Source organism: Xenopus tropicalis, chromosome 6 (assembly GCF_000004195.4).
Source record: "Xenopus tropicalis strain Nigerian chromosome 6, UCB_Xtro_10.0, whole genome shotgun sequence".
Lineage (NCBI taxonomy): Eukaryota > Metazoa > Chordata > Amphibia > Anura > Pipidae > Xenopus > Xenopus tropicalis.
The window spans coordinates 12,928,851-12,947,353 of NC_030682.2; the positions used below are offsets into that span (position 1 = coordinate 12,928,851).

The 18,503-nt window shown below is 43.0% G+C and overlaps 1 protein-coding gene across 1 annotated transcript; it reads left to right on the forward strand.

Annotated features, from left to right (window-relative positions):
• Nucleotides 1-1,500: 1,500 nt before the first annotated feature.
• Nucleotides 1,501-16,836, forward strand: LOC105947509 (ryncolin-1). Its single transcript, XM_031904439.1, has 9 exons — nt 1,501-1,686; nt 6,868-6,963; nt 7,245-7,289; nt 8,347-8,382; nt 10,028-10,063; nt 11,006-11,133; nt 12,155-12,284; nt 13,526-13,660; nt 16,418-16,836. Exons 1-9 carry the CDS (start codon nt 1,623-1,625, stop codon nt 16,660-16,662), a joined length of 915 nt encoding a protein of 304 aa, XP_031760299.1. The 5' UTR covers nt 1,501-1,622; the 3' UTR covers nt 16,663-16,836.
• The last annotated feature ends 1,667 nt before the right edge of the window (nt 16,837-18,503 follow it).

An 18,503-nucleotide genomic window follows, 5' to 3' on the forward strand; every position in this document is an offset into this window, starting at 1 on the left:
CTAAATCCACAAAGGAGTAACAGCATCCAATAATGCAGAATTCTCTCATAGCACAGATTGAGTTTATACTTCCGATACTTGGTCAATAAGTCTCTTTCCCCACAGGGTCATTGAAGGCAAAATATTTAGCAACACAAGAACAATGGGTTACCCCCAGCTTTTGGGAAAGTCCTTCCAAGTGGAACCCAGGCAATTCTCTATTTACCCCTGAGTCTGTACACTTGTTCCCTACTTCTGGGCAATATTAAAACCGGGATCTGTATTCCCACCGACAATCCTCGTTGGAGCCAAGAACCCACTTAGTTTTCTAAACTACTAGGGCACTGCCAGAAAAAAGGAGCAACAGGTAAAAGGCCATTTTATGTATGAACTATTATACGATTAACAGCTCTTTGATCATAGCAGTAGCAGTTTCCCATTGTAAGAAGTTTTAACCATTAAACAGGATTCAATGACATTTTATTCAGTATTAGGATTTCTGAAGGCAACACAATTTCTTGCACAGTTTCTTGTCAGTTCTGTGATCTGAACATGGCACCAGTGTCCTGCAGTTCTGATTGGGTGCGTATTAGTAAAAAAAGTCAATCCAGGGATGGATCCAATTGCCCTCTTGGAGTCAGGGAGGAATTTTGCCCCATAAGGGGGAAGGGTTACCACCTTCCATCATTGAAAGCCCAGGCAGGGGGGCAGGCTGTGTGACATCAGGGTTGGAATGATGACATCAAGGGGTGAGCTTGTGATCAGCAGCAAGGCTATTATGTGGCAGCTGGTGATTGGCTGACCAATGCATCAGTCAGTTCAGTGTCCTGTCCTGATCCTAAATCCATGCAGGCAGTTTTGAATGGGGTCAGCCCTTGCAAAAACCAAATGTTTCTAGGGAAATAGCTCTAGTAACCAGACCATAGACCTTTCACGCCTGAGAGATGCAGAACCAAAAATGTAGCCAACTAAAAAAAATAATGAAAACTAACTGCATATTGTCTCAGAATTCTACTCTGCCCATTGTTTGGAATGGCAAATCATCTAGAATTGTGGGTACACTGGGGTGACAGCCTATTATAACTCAGAAACACGTGAGAGCACCCACAATTCCAGGTAATTCTGTTTTCTTACCCTCCCATGTAACTACTTATAGAACAGGTAACACAATGCCCCAAATTACTACATGTTCCATGTTCCAGTTGCTTTAAAGGGAAACTACGCTTTAAGTACCAAGACCTTTGTATTCTACATAGCTTAACTGGGCCTGCTATACATAATGGTTCCCATAGCAAAGGTGCTGAGAGCTTAGTTGTTTACACACAGCCATATATATATATATAATAGGGGACCACGCAACCTGCTTTGCATACTTCAGCCCCACCTATTGATATTTGATTTTTCCGTATGTAACTGACTGTCATTTGCCTGCATTGATGGCATATTTATGTTTCGGTACTTTCCTTGAAATGACAGGGGCCCTGGCTCAGGTTACTGCACAACAAGTCCTGTTGGAATGCCACCGAGGGTGGGGACCTGAGCTACAGGTGAAGCTTTTAGTCATCTTAGAGCTGCTTCCTGCCCATTGCCCTCCATACAATTCTGAATGAATAAAGGCACTGAACTGGGAATATAGATCTGCCATGTCAGGGTCACTTGTTACGGGATTCTGTCTGCTGAACATTCTCAGCTATGCCACTGTTACAGGTACGTGTTATTATTGTTATCATATTGGTAATGGGTGGGGGGGGGACTAAAACATGGGAACAGAGGTTAGATTTTGATTTACTTTAGCTTACTTTAACAGGACCTTACTTCTAAGGATTCATATACAGGTATATGGTAACGCATGATCCAGAAAGCTCTGAATTATGGAAAGGCAGTCTCCCATAGACTCCATTATAAGAAAATAATCCTAATTTTTAAAAATAATTTCCTTTTTCTCTGTAATTATAAAACACTACTTAGTACTTGATCCCAACTAAGATATAATTATGCCTTATTGGGGGCAGAACAGCCCTATTGGGTTTATTTAATGGTTAAATGATTCCCTTTTCTCTGTAATAATAAAACAGTACCTGTACTTGATCCCAACTAAGATATAATTACCCCTTATTGGGGGCAGAACAGCCCTATTGGGTTTATTTAATGGTTAAATGATTCCCTTTTCTCTGTAATAATAAAACAGTACCTGTACTTGATCCCAACTAAGATATAATTACCCCTTATTGGGGGCAGAACAGCCCTATCGGGTTTATTTAATGGTTAAATGATTCCCTTTTCTCTGTAATAATAAAACAGTACCTGTACTTGATCCCAACTAAGATATAATTACCCCTTATTGGGGGCAGAACAGCCCTATTTGGTTTATTTAATGGTTATTGATTCCCTTTTCTCTGTAATAATAAAACAGTACCTGTACTTGATCCCAACTAAGGTATAATTACCCCTTATTGGGGGCAGAACAGCCCTATTGGGTTTATTTCATGGTTAAATGATTCCCTTTTCTCTGTAATAATAAAACAGTACCTGTACTTGATCCCAACTAAGATATAATTACCCCTTATTGGGGGCAGAACAGTCCTATTGGGTTTATTTCATGTTTAAATGATTTTTTAGTAGACTGCTGCTCTGCAATGGTACAGCTGGCCTCAGAAAGTTTATATAAACAAAGCTGTGTAGCCATGGGGGCAGCCATTCAAAGGAGAAAAGGCACAGACACATAGCAGGTAACAGATAAAATACAATTGTATTCTACAGAGCTTATCTGTTATCTGCTATGTAACCTGTGCCTTTTCTCCTTTTCTCCATCTTGAATGGCTGCTCCTGTGGCTACACAGCAGCTTATTTATATAACTATAGTAGTGTTACTTTCCCAAACACACAACTTTTACCAGTGCATAGCAACAGAACATTATATTTTTATTACATTAACAAACTTTAATTTTTTGCTGTTACTGTTCCTTTAAAGGGACGGTGATTCAAATTATCTGGAAGACCCCAGGTCTCAAGCATTCTGAATAACAGGTCCCATACCTGTGCCTGCATTAGTTGTACACACAGGGCTGTATTTACCATATAGGAATGCCAGCCGATGGACACTTGCCCCTAAGTCTGGAACACTCTAAAGGTTGAATAATTATCTTCTGCGCCACCTGATAAAAGTAATTGGTCATTATTTTTATTTTTTTGTAGTTTATTATTCACTTGTACCTTGAAATACTCTTCAGTTGTTAAGGACAGTGGCTCTTACTAGGGTTGGAAAACCCAATCTTAGGGCCCACCACTTCGGCCTCACCCCACTTCCCCCCCCCCAGCTAAGGGCCCACCCCTCCCCATAAATACCAGCACCATTCTGGCCCCCGAGTGCTCCACCACGCAGCCTGCCGGTGTGCTCAGGCCGGTGGGGCCCAACAGGACCGGGGCCCAATGTACACCTACCAGTACACCGGTGAGCCAGTCCGACCCTGGCCCCTGAGAACAAGAAAGCAGATTTTGAGGCTAAATTTTCATTAGTATAATTATTTTTATTATTTATGCCAAATTGCTAGTGTCACCAAGTTTATTTTTCTATAAATAATAAGTACATTGCCATTATGATAAAAACACTGCACAAAAATGCCCCTGACATAATGCAGGCCTGTGCCCCCCCAGTGCCCCCGTAACTTGCCCTTAGCAGGACTAATGGAGCGCCCCAGTTCTAGGTACATTGTTTAAATATTTTTTAAGCTTTTCCTTGCACGAAAATAAATGTAACAAGTCATGTTGTTCTGGTTGGGTTACTCGTTCATACTGCTGGCCTCAGTGATTGTCATCTACTCTATTGTGCAAAGTACAAAAATTAGGGCTCATTTACTGCCGCAGGGCAAGTTTCTAACAAAAAATGTCAGAAGGCAGCCTGATTGTTTGCACTCTGTGCCGTGCCCCTTGCTGGAAATACCAGAACAGAGCACAATAAATTGCGACTCACTCCGTATACTGTGCTGCTGTGTTGGGCAATGCTGCCCACGGAAGGGGCAGAATGTGGTGTGCCATAGAATGCCCCCTAGTTTGCACTGGGTAGTGACAGGGGGTGCAAGGTGATTTCTCCTGAGTGGCAGTTGTTCCATGCACCTTAGAACTTTCCATGCAAGCTTCAGAGCACTTGTGCCTATAGCAGTTGTAAAATGGGTTTTTACCTGAAATGCAAGTTTTTTTACCAAAATTCCAGTGTGATTGAAGGCAGAACAAAACCAATGCTGGTGAAAATATTTATGCAATTGTCCAACTTTGGGTGCAACTTGTACTAACAAAGAAAGGGGTGGAATGCTGGACAGGGGAACTCAAATGCCCTTCTTCTGGGTGTGAGTTTAATGGTGCAAAACTTAGCAAACCTTGTTGTGCTGGCAGGGTCGGACTGGGGGTGAAGGGCCCACCGGGGCTCCCACCCCAGGGGCCCTGCATGTGCCCATGCCCCCCCCTCCCGGAGGGCCCCCCTAACCCCCCTCACAGGGCCCACCCGACTTCCTACCCTGAGTGCGTACATTTAACGTGTCAGGGCAGGAACGGTCGGGCAGAGGGAGCGCCGGCAAGGGTCGGGCCTGGGCCCAGTCCGACCCTGTGTGCTGGAGTTGGCAGTGCCGTTTGCTCATGAATGATACAGGCTATAGTTGGTACATTAGAGTAGGCCAAACTCTCTTACTGTATATATTGGTTATTATTGGGCACAGTGTTACCTTGGGACACAAGTGATAGAAGACTCTCCTGTAAACCAGTTCAACTTTATTTGTGTGACAGTTTTGGCACTCGTCTCCTTCCTAAGCTTTCCCTGACAAACACTTCTTTCCCTCACCTTCTCACTGCCAAAATGGCTACTCCATTTCCTGTTCCTCTTTCCTTTATTTACTTTTCTTTCTCAAACAACTTTATTTCTTAACCTTAGAACACACTGTCACCTAGTGGCTAAAATAATTTGTATTAACTACAACAGCTCTGCCCCCCATTTTAGGGTCCAGCACTCTGTTTAAATAACTGGTGCAGTTTAACACCCGCTGCTGGATTTACCCACACGTGCCTGTATAAGTATGCAGTTCCAGGTATAGGGCTCAGCTGCCAGTGTTTGCTAAGTCCCAGCATTACTGGGTTAGTGTTAGTGTAGCTATATCTGCCAAATGATGTTTCACTATTGGTTGAGCTTGAATGAAACGTCTGTGCTCTGTACCTCTGTACTTAGCTTAGTAATATGGTTATGAAATATCAGCACAAAAATTATTTATGGAAATGCTGCTTTATGGAACCATAATATGATTTCCTCATGGGAGACTTACTTGAGGTTTTCACTTATGGTAAGTGTTGCTGAAATAGTTGGGGACTCAGCAGTCAATTGTAAAAACTAGTGGGTAATGAAGTTACATTACATTTTACATTAACATTTATTTATAAAGCGCCAACATATCCCGCAGCGCTGTACAATAAGTGGGTTACATACATTGGACATACAGAGTAACATATAAAGCAATCAATAACCGATACAAGAGGTGAAGGGAGCCCTGCCCAAAAGAGCTTACAATCTACAAGTTGTAGTTTTGTGACTTTATATGGGCACAGAACCCCTCAGTGACTGCTAATATCCTTATCATTTACAGTAGGGGGTACATTATCCCTTATAATACATGAGTGATACTCAGAGTTCCCTGTATAACTCAGCCTGCAGCCTTGTGCCTTTATATGGGCACAGAACCCCTCAGTGACTGCTAATATCCTTATCATTTACAGTAGGGGTACATTATCCCTTATAATACATGAGTGATACTCAGAGTTCCCTGTATAACTCAGCCTGCAGCCTTGTGCCTTTATATGGGCACAGAACCCCTCAGTGACTGCTAATATCCTTATCATTTACAGTAGGGGGTACATTATCCCTTATAATACATGAGTGATACTCAGAGTTCCCTGTATAACTCAGCCTGCAGCCTTGTGCCTTTATATGGGCACAGAACCCCTCAGTGACTGCTAATATCCTTATCATTTACAGTAGGGGGTACATTATCCCTTATAATACATGAGTGATACTCAGAGTTCCCTGTATAACTCAGCCTGCAGCCTTGTGCCTTTATATGGGCACAGAACCCCTCAGTGACTGCTAATATCCTTATCATTTACAGTAGGGGGTACATTATCCCTTATAATACATGAGTGATACTCAGAGTTCCCTGTATAACTCAGCCTGCAGCCTTGTGCCTTTATATGGTCACAGAACCCCTCAGTGACTGCTAATATCCTTATCATTTACAGTAGGGGGTACATTATCCCTTATAATACATGAGTGATACTCAGAGTTCCCTGTATAACTCAGCCTGCAGCCTTGTGCCTTTATATGGGCACAGAACCCCTCAGTGACTGCTAATATCCTTATCATTTACAGTAGGGGGTACATTATCCCTTATAATACATGAGTGATACTCAGAGTTCCCTGTATAACTCAGTCTGCAGCCAAAAACTATTGCTCTGTGAGGCTACAGTTTAATCATTATTGTTACTTTTTAGCACTTATTTGTCAAGTTCTCTCCTATTCATATATCAGTCTTTTATTCAAACTACACCCTGGTTGCTGAGGTAATTTGGATCCTAGCAACCAAACAGTTGCTGAAACTCCAAGCTGGAGAGCTGCTGAACAAAAACTGAAATAATTAAAAAAAACTACAAATAATAAAAAATAAAGACCAATTGCAAATTGTCTCAGAATATTACTCTGTACATCATACTAAGAGTTAACCCATTGTTGAACAGCCCCTTTAATATGACAATGATTAAACCTGCAGTACATGGCAATAGTAATTTAGATGCTTTTTATAACTTCTAATTATCGTTGTGCATTTCTATGTTTTGATGTTCTTCTTGCTGTTTCAGTTTCACAGTTTGAACCTACAGGATTCCCGTTTACCGTGTGTTCAGGACTGAAGACTGTGGGGCAAAAAGGCGACCCTGGCCCCATGGGGCCACCCGGTGAGTGGGGTTTCTGGCCCAAATGCAAGAGAGCTCTGAGAGGGCCGCGGTGGGAAGCTGATATTGCATTAAAAAGCTTGCTGCAAAAATAATGGGTTTTAGATCTTGTATTATACAAAATGAACACTCTCCTCTTATGGGAATAGAACCCTATAATGATACGTCCCTGTGAAGCTGGGGGAGGGTGACTGCAGGGGGCGCTATGCTTTCCACTCAGTATTTTTACAGAACAGATAACAATATATTTTTAAAAAAAATATAATGTATTTTTATTTTTTTAGGGCCTCCTGGGACCCCAGGATTAAATGGAACGAAAGGAGAACGAGGTTGGTTCCGAATTACCTGTATGTGTTTCTAACTGACATACAAATGCAGAGCTGGAGAAGAGCCGGCTGAGGGGGGAGCAAATGTGTCTAAAATGATAGAAGTGCAACGGCGGCCCCCAGTAGTTGTTTAAAGAGAGAGACAGAGACTGTAGCCCTATAAAAAGTTAATAGAGCCCCCCTTGCTGCTTGATTTTAGGGGTTACCCCAGTATGTCCAGGACTTTGCAAGTATTGCACCAGGTAGTTAATGAGTCTAAATATTATATAAATATATATATTTTTTTAAACAACAATTTAGTTGCTTTAGTGCAGGGAGAATAAATGCACTCTCTACACTAGCGATTCTGCCCCTCCAAGCTCTGGTCCATGTGCAAGAGGTAAGTGCCGGGGGTAAGTGCCGGGGGTAAGTGCAGGGGGTAAGTGCAGGGGGTAAGTGCAGGGGGTAAGTGCAGGGGTAAGTGCAAAGGGTAAGTGCAGGGGTAAGTGCAGGGGTAAGTGCAGGGGTAAGTGCAGGGGTAAGTGCAGGGGGTAAGTGCAAAGGGTAAGTGCAAGGGGTAAGTGCAAGGGGTAAGTGCAAGAGGTAAGGGCAAGAGGTAAGTGCAAGGGGTAAGTGCAGGGGGTAAGTGCAGGGGGTAAGTGCAGGGGGTAAGTGCAAGGGTAAGTGCAGGGGGTAAGTGCAAGGGGTAAGTGCAAAGGGTAAGTGCAGGGGGTAAGTGCAGGGGGTAAGTGCAGGGGGTAAGTGCAAAGGGTAAGTGCAGGGGGTAAGTGCAGGGGTAAGTGCAAGGGGTAAGTGCAGGGGGTAAGTGCAGGGGGTAAGTGCAGGGGTAAGTGCAAGGGGTAAGTGCAGGGGGTAAGTGCAGGGGTAAGTGCAAGGGGTAAGTGCAGGGGGTAAGTGCAAAGGGTAAGTGCAGGGGTTAAGTGCAGGGGTTAAAGGCAGGGGGTAAGTGCAGGGGGTAAGTGCCAGAATTCATTTTTTTTATAATCACCAAAACAAGTATGTCTGCCATTCAAGGTTGCAGTGGCTTTCACATTATAATTACTTTGTTTTTTATTTACAGGAGACACCGGGCCAATGGGGTTACCCGGGCAAAAAGGTGAGTCCTCCTGAGTGACTTGGACAGCTTTTATAGCACCTTATAAATCAATGCAAGGGGCTGTTCCTGCTGAATTGTTCTAAGTACAGGGGAATCCCTATTCTGCCATAGTTTTATGGTATCTCTCTCTGTACAGACTATGAGCAAACTTAGGGGGCTGTTCCTGCTGAATTGTGCTTAGTACAGGGGAATCCCTATGCTGCCATAGTTTTATGGTATCTCTCTGTACAGGCTATGAGCAAACTTAGGGGGCTGTTCCTGCTGAATCGTGCTTAGTACAGGGGAATCCCTATGCTGCCATAGTTTTATGGTATCTCTCTGTACAGACTATGAGAAAACTAAGGGGGCTGTTCCTGCTGAATTGTGCTTAGTACAGGGGAATCCCTATGCTGCCATAGTTTTATGGTATCTCTCTGTACAGACTATGAGAAAACTAAGGGGGCTGTTCCTGCTGAAATGTGGGCCCAGGACATTACCCTAAAATAAGGCCCAAAACTCACCTTTGTATTCCAAGTGTTCCACTGTGCCAAGCCGCATGTATCTCCTGCTATAAATACTCCTATAGGTCTGTATCTACAGAGACGGAAAACAATGCTGAACACAGAAAACAGGTACTTTTTGAAGCCACAGACCTACAGGTATAAATGAGACCGTTTGGTTGAGTTCAGTAGGTTTCAGCAGTTGGCCAGCTATTAAGGTGCCATAAGGTGGCCATACACGCACCGATATTATCGTACGAAACCTCGTTTCGTACGATAATCGGTGCGTGTATGGCATGTCAGCGAGCCGACCGATATCGCAGGAAGCTGCTGATATCGGTCGACTCGCCGATCGGCCAGGTTAGAAAATTTTGATCGGGCGCCATAGAAGGCGCCTGACCAAAATTCTCCCTTCAGAGCTGAATCGGCAGAAGGAGGTAGAAATCCTATTGTTTCTACCTCCTTACCTGCCGATTCAGCCCTGAATGGTGTGTGGCGGATCTGACGATGTTTTGTGCGACCGACGGTCGTACGAAACATCGTGAGATCGCCACGTGTATGGCCAGCTATACACTGGCCCAAATTGTTAATCCCTAATGCAAATTTCACTCTGGGATTCATGATTAGTACAGTTCCAGCACTTAAAGGAAAAAGAAAGGTAAAGTCACTTGGGGGTGCCAAAATGTTAGGCACCCCCAAGTGACTTTAACCGCCTACCTTTTACCCCGGGCTGGTGCCGCTGTCAGGAGAAAACAGCACCAGCCCGGGGTAGCTGCCGGCGCTTCCTCCTTCCGGCTTCGCTGCGCGCGCATGCGCAGTAGAGTGAAAAGCCGAACTTAAACATTTAAGTCGGCTTTTTCGCTCTACTGTGCATGCCCAGCCACCGGCAGTTTAGGAAGTGGAAGGCGGAAGGAGGAAGTGCTGCGCTCCAGGTGCCCCGGGCTGGTGCTATTTTCTCCGAACAGGGGCACCAGCCCGGGGTACAAGGTAAGCGGTTAAAGTCACTTGGGGGTGCTTAACATTTTGGCACCCCCAAGTGACTTTGCCTTTCCTTCCCCTTTAAAGAGATAATTAAACACTATTGTGACCGCTGAGTATTGTGTGTTGTTTGGTACATGGGTCAGTATGGGAACCTGATACCCTGATACTTTGTGCTTTTTCTACAGGAGATCCAGGAGACGCTGGGTTATATTCCTTGTACAGTGAGTATATAATATTAATGGATCAGTTACTATTGGGTGGGACCCACGGCACAAGCTAAGGGAATCTGAACATTGTTCCTAGGGACACTGCCAATAATGCACCTTAATTCCAACTTTCATATTAGTTTTCAGCACGAGGTAGAGTTCTTTCCAAAGCACTTGCTACTCTAAAGCTCCAGTCCAAGCAGGGTTAGTGCCCACCCACCCCAGCAGGGCCCCCACTGACCCACCAGCCCCTTCTCCCCCCGAGGAGGCAAAAACTCTAAAAAAAAACTGGTGTGCGCAGTACAAAATTATGTATTTTCCCAGAAAATTCTTTGTGCCTGACACAATTTATTGTTTGCACTGGTTTAAAAAATATTGTGCACACACAAGCCCACAGCTTATAGGGAAATACTGAAATCAATACTAACATTATATCATATTCTGGCAGAGACTTTCAGCTGCCAATATCTGTCGGATTCAGCAGCTTATCTGCCCGTGTATGGGCACCAATGCTGGGTCTGCCCGCAATCGCCAGATCTCAATCGGGACTTTTTTCGTCAGGATCTGGCAGAAAAATCAAACCTGCCCGATTGAGATCTGGCCGATTTCGGGCAGGCCTGGCATTGGTGCCCATACACGGGCAGATAAGCTGCTGCATCGACTGCACCTATGCCCACCATTTTAATTTGATCATTTGGCCTTAGGGCGAAACAATTGAGTTGGGGCAATCTCGCCCACCCTTGGGCGAGATTGCCATGGTGACCTAGCCAAGTGAGCGGATCTTACCGTGTATGGCCAACTTTACTCTACCAATGGGGTAAACTTGCCTTTGCTGGAAGCTTCTTGGTCTCATTATAAAAGGTGAACATTATACCCCAAGCCATGTCCATTTGGCAGTGCTTCCTTCCCATTGTCTTATTTTATTTTTCATCAATAAAAATATGTTTGATTTTGTAGATGGAACGTCCTGCAAGGATCTCCTTAATCAAGGGGAATATCTAAGTGGCTGGAATATAATAACCCCAGTAGGAATGTCGCCCCTGAGAGTCCTGTGTGACATGCATACAGATGGAGGGGGGTGGCTGGTAAGGAGACACAAAGGTGGCTTATGGGTGGGCACCTTATGGCTGAAAAGAAAAACAAGAGCTGCAAATTGATGACACTGATAGTTAGAACTGAGCTCACTGACCCCCAATATGACTAGTGACAAGAGCAGGCGAGTTCATGGAAGCCATATTTGTGAGGAACAGAATAAAATATACCAGGTTTGGTATAAATATGAACAACCTGTCCCAGGAGAAGCTTCTACTGCAGATGGTTTTCCTAAAGGATAAGGTTACAATGTCTTGGCCTCTTTGGCTTCCAGTCCATGGAGGAGGTTGGCTAGTACTGGGAAGCCTGGGAGGCAGAAGGGTTTATTAGGGGTGAAGACACACAGAGCTACTTAGTAGCAGCTACTTGTCACAGCTACTAAATGCCAGAAAACATCCTGCCATAGACAATGTTGATGATTGCCTCAGCTAAAACAGACTCAGAGGCAATTATCACTAAGGGCAAGAACCCATGGAGTGACGTACTCGCCCGCGATAGATTGCTGCCGAAGTTGCACGGTTCCCTCCTGTAGGTAACTTCGTGTGACTTCGGAAACCGAAGCCATGCAAAGGGCTTTCCATTGGCGACTTCTATTGTTGCCGGTGGAAACCCTTTTCAGATCTATGGAGGGCAAGCAATTCGCTCCATGGGTGCTTACCCTACATTATCAGCATTGTCTATTGTTATTGCCGTGACAAGTAGCTGCTACTAGTAGCTCTGTGTGTCTTCACCCTTATTGTTGGCTCGGGGAGTGAGATGTAGTATTAGAGTGGCTAGCTAAGTCATTCCGGAGCCTTAATGAAGAGAAGTGGTGTAGGGCTAGTACCCAAGGCTGCCTGGCCAGAAAAGGAGCTCCCGTGAATATGCCCATTGAGGCAGAAGTTTGGTAGAAGGGATGTTGGGGTTGGAAACTTATGGAAAGTACTATCTGACTGCTCCACCCTTTTTATTTTGTTGTTTAATTCCTATGAACCAATTCTAGTTCTAACTGCCATGCCTTTCTGTCCCCCGCAGGTCTTTCAAAGACGCTGGGATGGCACCGTGTCTTTTAACGTTGACTGGAACACCTACAAGAGGGGTTTTGGGAGCGAGATGAATGAATTCTGGTTGGGGAATGATATTCTTTATAATTTAACATCATCAGGTAATGGGGTGGGGCTGGGGTGGCACAGTCTATCTCTGGTGGGGGGTTGGTACTGGGGTGGCACAGTCTATCTCTGGCGGGGGGTTGGTATTGGAATGGAACAGTCTATCTCTGGTGGGGGGTTGATATTGGGGTGGAACAGTCTATCTCTGGTGGGGGTTGGTATTGGAATGGAACAGTCTATCTCTGGTGGGGGGTTGGTACTGGGGTGGCACAGTCTATCTCTGGTGGGGGGTTGGTATTGGAATGGAACAGTCTATCTCTGGTGGGGGGTTGATATTGGGGTGGAACAGTCTATCTCTGGTGGGGGTTGGTATTGGAATGGAACAGTCTATCTCTGGTGGGGGGTTGGTATTGGGGTGGAACAGTCTATCTCTGGTGAGGGGTTGGTATTAGGGTGGAACAGTCTATCTCTGGTGGGGGGTTGGTACTGGGGTGGAACAGTCTATCTCTGGTGGGGGGTTGGTACTGGGGTGGCACAGTCTATCTCTGGTGGGGGGTTGGTATTGGAATGGAACAGTCTATCTCTGGTGGGGGGTTGATATTGGGGTGGAACAGTCTATCTCTGGTGGGGGGTTGGTATTTGAATGGAACAGTCTATCTCTGGCGGGGGGTTGGTATTGGGGTGGAACAGTCTATCTCTGGTGAGGGGTTGGTATTGGGGTGGAACAGTCTATCTCTGGTGGGGGGTTGGTACTGGGGTGGAACAGTCTATCTCTGGTGGGGGGTTGGTATTGGGGTGGAACAGTCTATCTCTGGTGGGGGGTTGGTATTGGGGTGGAACAGTCTATCTCTGGTGGGGGGTTGGTACTGGGGTGGAACAGTCTATCTCTGGTGGGGGGTTGGTACTGGGGTGGAACAGTCTATCTCTGGTGGGGGGTTGGTATTGGGGTGGAACAGTCTATCTCTGGTGGGGGGTTGGTATTGGGGTGGAACAGTCTATCTCTGATGGGGGGTTGGTACTGGGGTGGAACAGTCTATCTCTGGTGGGGGGTTGGTACTGGGGTGGAACAGTCTATCTCTGGTGGGGGGTTGGTACTGGGGTGGCACAGTCTATCTCTGGTGGGGGGTTGGTATTGGGCTGGAACAGAGCATGATTTATTTTTGTATGTTCTGCCATGTTCTCGTGCTATGATAAGAACATTCTAATATACCATGGGAGTTCAGCAGGAAAGTATTTATGTATTAGTGGAGTTTGGCTAAAATTGGGAATTCTGATATCACTGTTCTTTCTACTTTAGGCACCTGGGAACTGCGCATTGACCTCCGAGACTTTGACAACAACATGTATTATGCCAAATATTCCTTCTTCCAAATTCTGGGAGAGGACAATAATTATACATTACTGTTGGGCTCCTACAATGAAGGAAATATAGGTAAGAGATTGTACAGTTAAAGCTTGCAGTTGGTCAGTTAAATTTAAGGGGCCGGTAACAACAAAGAAAATGGGCTTTTGGTACATTTAATTACAATAAAGGAAAAGAAAGAAGTGAGTGGAAGGGAACCCACTGAAAAAAAGAAAACAACCATAAACGGCTTATTAAACACCATTAACTTATAATAGCCCCAAAAGCTGACGCCCTTTATTTACCATTTCTGACAAACCCCCCAGCTGTATCAGTGCAGAGCAACAATACAATATTTAATTACTTTAAACTGCTTTTATTATTTGATTTTTTTTTTTTTGACTGTTGCTTTAAGTAGGGCACCATATCCTTGCCTGCCTTAAGCCCTTCTTATTTGGAATGGGCCTAAGACCTGTCTTTGTGTGAGTCCTGTGCATGTCTGAACCAGAGTCCTCGCATTTATAAAGCTTAATGTACCACCTACTGTAAAATGTATTATTAAATTATAAGTCAACAAAGATTTCCATGACCATATAAAAGGATATAAAGCTTGTATACCGGTCATGGAACTCCAAGGTACCTAACAGTGTCATATTTTACAACAGTGGGTACATTATTTATTATAATACACAAGTTTCAGTCAGTCATGTGACAAAAATGACTAATCACTAAGCACCGATCATAACTGATGACATCACTAAGCTGCGTTAATATAGTGAATAAAGTGCCCCCTATTGTAACATATAGGGATATTATAAGTCACCGGGGAGTTCCTTATAATATATAGTGAATAAAGTACCCCCTATTGTAACATATAGGGATATTATACGCCCCCGAGGAGTTCCTTATAATATATAGTGAATAAAGTGCCCCCTATTGTAACATATAGGGATATTATAAGTCCCCGAGGAGTTCCTTATAATATATAGTGAATAAAGTACCCACTATTGTAACATATAGGGATATTATAAGTCACAGAGGAGTTCCTTATAATATATAGGGAATAAAGTACCCCCTATTGTAACATATAGGGATATTATAAGTCACCGGGGAGTTCCTTATAATATATAGTGAATAAAGTGCCCCCTATTGTAACATATAGGGATATTATAAGCCCCCGAGGCGTTCCTTATAATATATAGTGAATAAAGTGCCCCCTATTGTAACATATAGGGATATTATAAGTCACAGAGGAGTTCCTTATAATATATAGGGAATAAAGTACCCCCTATTGTAACATATAGGGATATTATAAGTCACCGGGGAGTTCCTTATAATATATAGGGAATAAAGTGCCCCCTATTGTAACATATAGGGATATTATAAGTTCCCGAGGAGTTCCTTATAATATATAGGGAATAAAGTACCCCCTATGGTAAAATATAGGGATATTATAAGTCCCCAAGGAGTTCCTTATAATATATAGTGAATAAAGTACCCCCTATTGTAACATATAGGGATATTATAAGTCACAGAGGAGTTCCTTATAATATATAGGGAATAAAGTACCCCCTATTGTAACATATAGGGATATTATAAGTCACCGAGGAGTTCCATGACCATATAAAAGCACAAGGCCGAAGGCCAGCTCGGACCCGAACTCCTCGGTGACTTATAATATCCCTATATGTTACAATAGGGGGTACTTTATTCACTATATATTATAAGGAACTCCATGGGGGCTTATAATATCCCTATATTTTACAATAGGGGGCACTTTATTCACTATATATTATAAGGAACCCCATGGGGGCTTATAATATCCCTATATTTTACAATAGGGGGCACTTTATTCACTATATATTATAAGGAACCTCTCTGTGACTTATAATATCCCTATATGTTACAATAGGGAGTATTTTATTCACTATATATTATAAGGAACTCCTCGGTGACTTATAATATCCCTATATGTTACAATAGGGGGCACTTTATTCCCTATATATTATAAGGAACTCCTCGGGGATTTATAATATCCCTATATGTTACAATAGTGGGTACTTTATTCACTATATATTATAAGGAACTCCTTGGGGGCTTATAATATCCCTATATGTTACAATAGGTGGCACTTTATTCCCTATATATTATAAGGAACTCCTCGGTGACTTATAATATCCCTATATGTTACAATAGGGGGTACTTTATTCACTATATATTATAAGGAACCTCTCTGGGACTTATAATATCCCTATATGTTACAATAGGGAGTATTTTATTCACTATATATTATAAGGAACTCCTCGGTGACTTATAATATCCCTATATGTTACAATAGGGGGCACTTTATTCCCTATATATTATAAGGAACTCCTCGGGGATTTATAATATCTCTATATGTTACAATAGTGGGTACTTTATTCACTATATATTATAAGGAACTCCTTGGGGGCTTATAATATCCCTATATGTTACAATAGGTGGCACTTTATTCCCTATATATTATAAGGAACTCCTCGGGGACTTATAATATCCCTATATGTTACAATAGGGGGCACTTTATTCCCTATATATTATAAGGAACTCCTCGGGGACTTATAATATCCCTATATTTTACAATAGGGGGTACTTTATTCACTATATAATTTACAGGATATTTGCAGGCTCTTTTGTATTATAGAGTGATCAAACCACTGGTTGTCTTGCTTTTTTAATTTAATTTGAAATTCTTCAGTATGCCCCTAGGGACAGTACACTAGGGGACAGAATGGTTGGACCGACTGCTGCATTACATTTGCCCCGGAAACCCAACACCCATTATTATTTTTATAATTTTGTGTTTTTAAGGCGATTCCCTGACGCCTCACAACACCGTGCCGTTTAGCACCTATGACCGGGACAACAACTTTTTGCTTGAAAATTGCGCTTTTGACAACCAGGGAGGTTGGTGGTACAACAACTGTTACCAATCCAACCTGAACGGATTGTACCGTCTGGTGCAGAACAACGAGACTGGCATCAACTGGCTGAGCGACGGCAGGAACCACTACTCCTACAAATCCAGTGAAATGAAAATACGGCGGCTGTACTAAAGTAGAGGAATTCTAGATAGAGAAGAAAATTCACCTTTGTATAAGAAGGAAATAACCTTTATATAGAGAGATGTACATTGCATGCCCATTCCTTGTATCAAAACTTTGCCCCACGTGTAAGGGACCGGGGAAGAGTCCCCATAACAGTATCAATAAACAGATTTCTGCGTTAAACACATTGTTTGTATCAGGAATGGGTAAAAAAAAGAAGTTTATTTATTTTATTCTGGGAGAAACACAAAAATACCCTATTGTTTTATATACAAAGGCCACGAGAAAGTGGGTGTATATCAGTGGCCTTTCCCCTCCTCTCTCTGATCAATCCTTTTCCCCCTGCTGATCACTCACCCCTTCAGTTGTACCCCCTCCCGATTGCGTACAAGGAAAATGCCTACCCTGAGTTTAAAATAAGCATGGTTGCTAGGGTCAGTAAGCCTAACAACCAGATAGCAGTTTAAATGTCAAACTGCCAAGTCAAAATTAAAAGTAGTGATTAAAAAATATAATAAATATAATAAATATAATAATATAATAATATCACTTTCCTTGCTGCCCGCACATGGTAGCCACTGCTGCTTCTATATACAGCCCAAGTAGCTGAACGTTGTACAGGTATCGGACCCCTTATCCAGAAACCCATTATCCAGAAAGTTCCGAATTATGGAAAGGCCATCTCCCATAGACTCCATTGTAATCAAATAATTCACTTTTTTAAAAATTCTTTCCTTTTTCTCACTAATATTAAAACAGTACCTTGTACTAGATCCCAACTAAGATATAATTACCCCTTATTGGGGGCAGAACAATCCTATTGGGTTTATTTAATGGTTAAATGAATCCCTTTTCTCTGTAATAATAAAACAGTACCTGTACTTGATCCCAACTAAGATATAATTACCCCTTATTGGGGGCAGAACAGCCCTATTGGGTTTATTTAATGGTTAAATGATTCCCTTTTCTCTGTAATAATAAAACAGTACCTGTACTTGATCCCAACTAAGATATAATTACCCCTTATTGGGGGCAGAACAGCCCTATTGGGTTTATTTAATGGTTAAATGATTCCCTTTTCTCTGTAATAATAAAACAGTACCTGTACTTGATCCCAACTAAGATATAATTACCCCTTATTGGGGGCAGAACAGCCCTATTGGGATAAAAGACAAGTATGGAGGGGTAATGGGCTGGTACTGGGTCTCCCACCTCAGGTTGCCAGCAGTGCAAGTAGCGCTCCTGTGTGGTATCCATGGGGCAGTAGCCGTATCCAGTTGGAGGATTTCTGGTTTGGCAGAGATGTATCCAGGTGGCAGTATTTTATTATGGGTTCAAAATCACTGGGCCCCATGACATCTTCTTCCAAGGGCCTGTAAGTGTGAGTGTGTAATTCCAAGACTAGAAGAAACAGGATTTAAATAGTTTATTTAGTGTAAGTGAAGTTTATTTCGCTTGACTAACCAAATAGAAAAGAAGTTGGAATTATTTCTTGGGGGGACAGGTCCGCTTTAAAACCCAGTGGGTGTCAGTTTATATATTATTCCATGACAATGGAATCGGGTGCTTTGCAGACTTTTGAGATCCAAAATTTGATCAGGGCCTCCATGACTAACAAGGTTACAGATGGGAAGCAGTCTCACTATTCCTCAAGGAATGTTAGGAAATAAGTGTTCATAAAAGAACCTAACACTGGGCTTTAGAAATATCAAGGGGAGCAAATAGACAAGTGAAATCTCACTTTAGGTTGGTACAGGGAAGGGATGCCCCTCTTCTACTGTAATGCACAATGGGCAGTTTGGCAGTAGAAGAGAGGCTTACATCAACTATATCCCTCTGGTTGAGTTCAA

Bases quoted from the DNA above. Each gene is read 5' to 3' on its own strand.
- LOC105947509 (XM_031904439.1), top strand. From the start codon at position 1,623: ATGTCAGGGTCACTTGTTACGGGATTCTGTCTGCTGAACATTCTCAGC. The intron at 10,064-11,005 runs GTGAGTATATAA...TTGATTTTGTAG, and splicing joins TGGGTTATATTCCTTGTACA to ATGGAACGTCCTGCAAGGAT. The intron at 11,134-12,154 runs GTAAGGAGACAC...TGTCCCCCGCAG, and splicing joins CAGATGGAGGGGGGTGGCTG to GTCTTTCAAAGACGCTGGGA.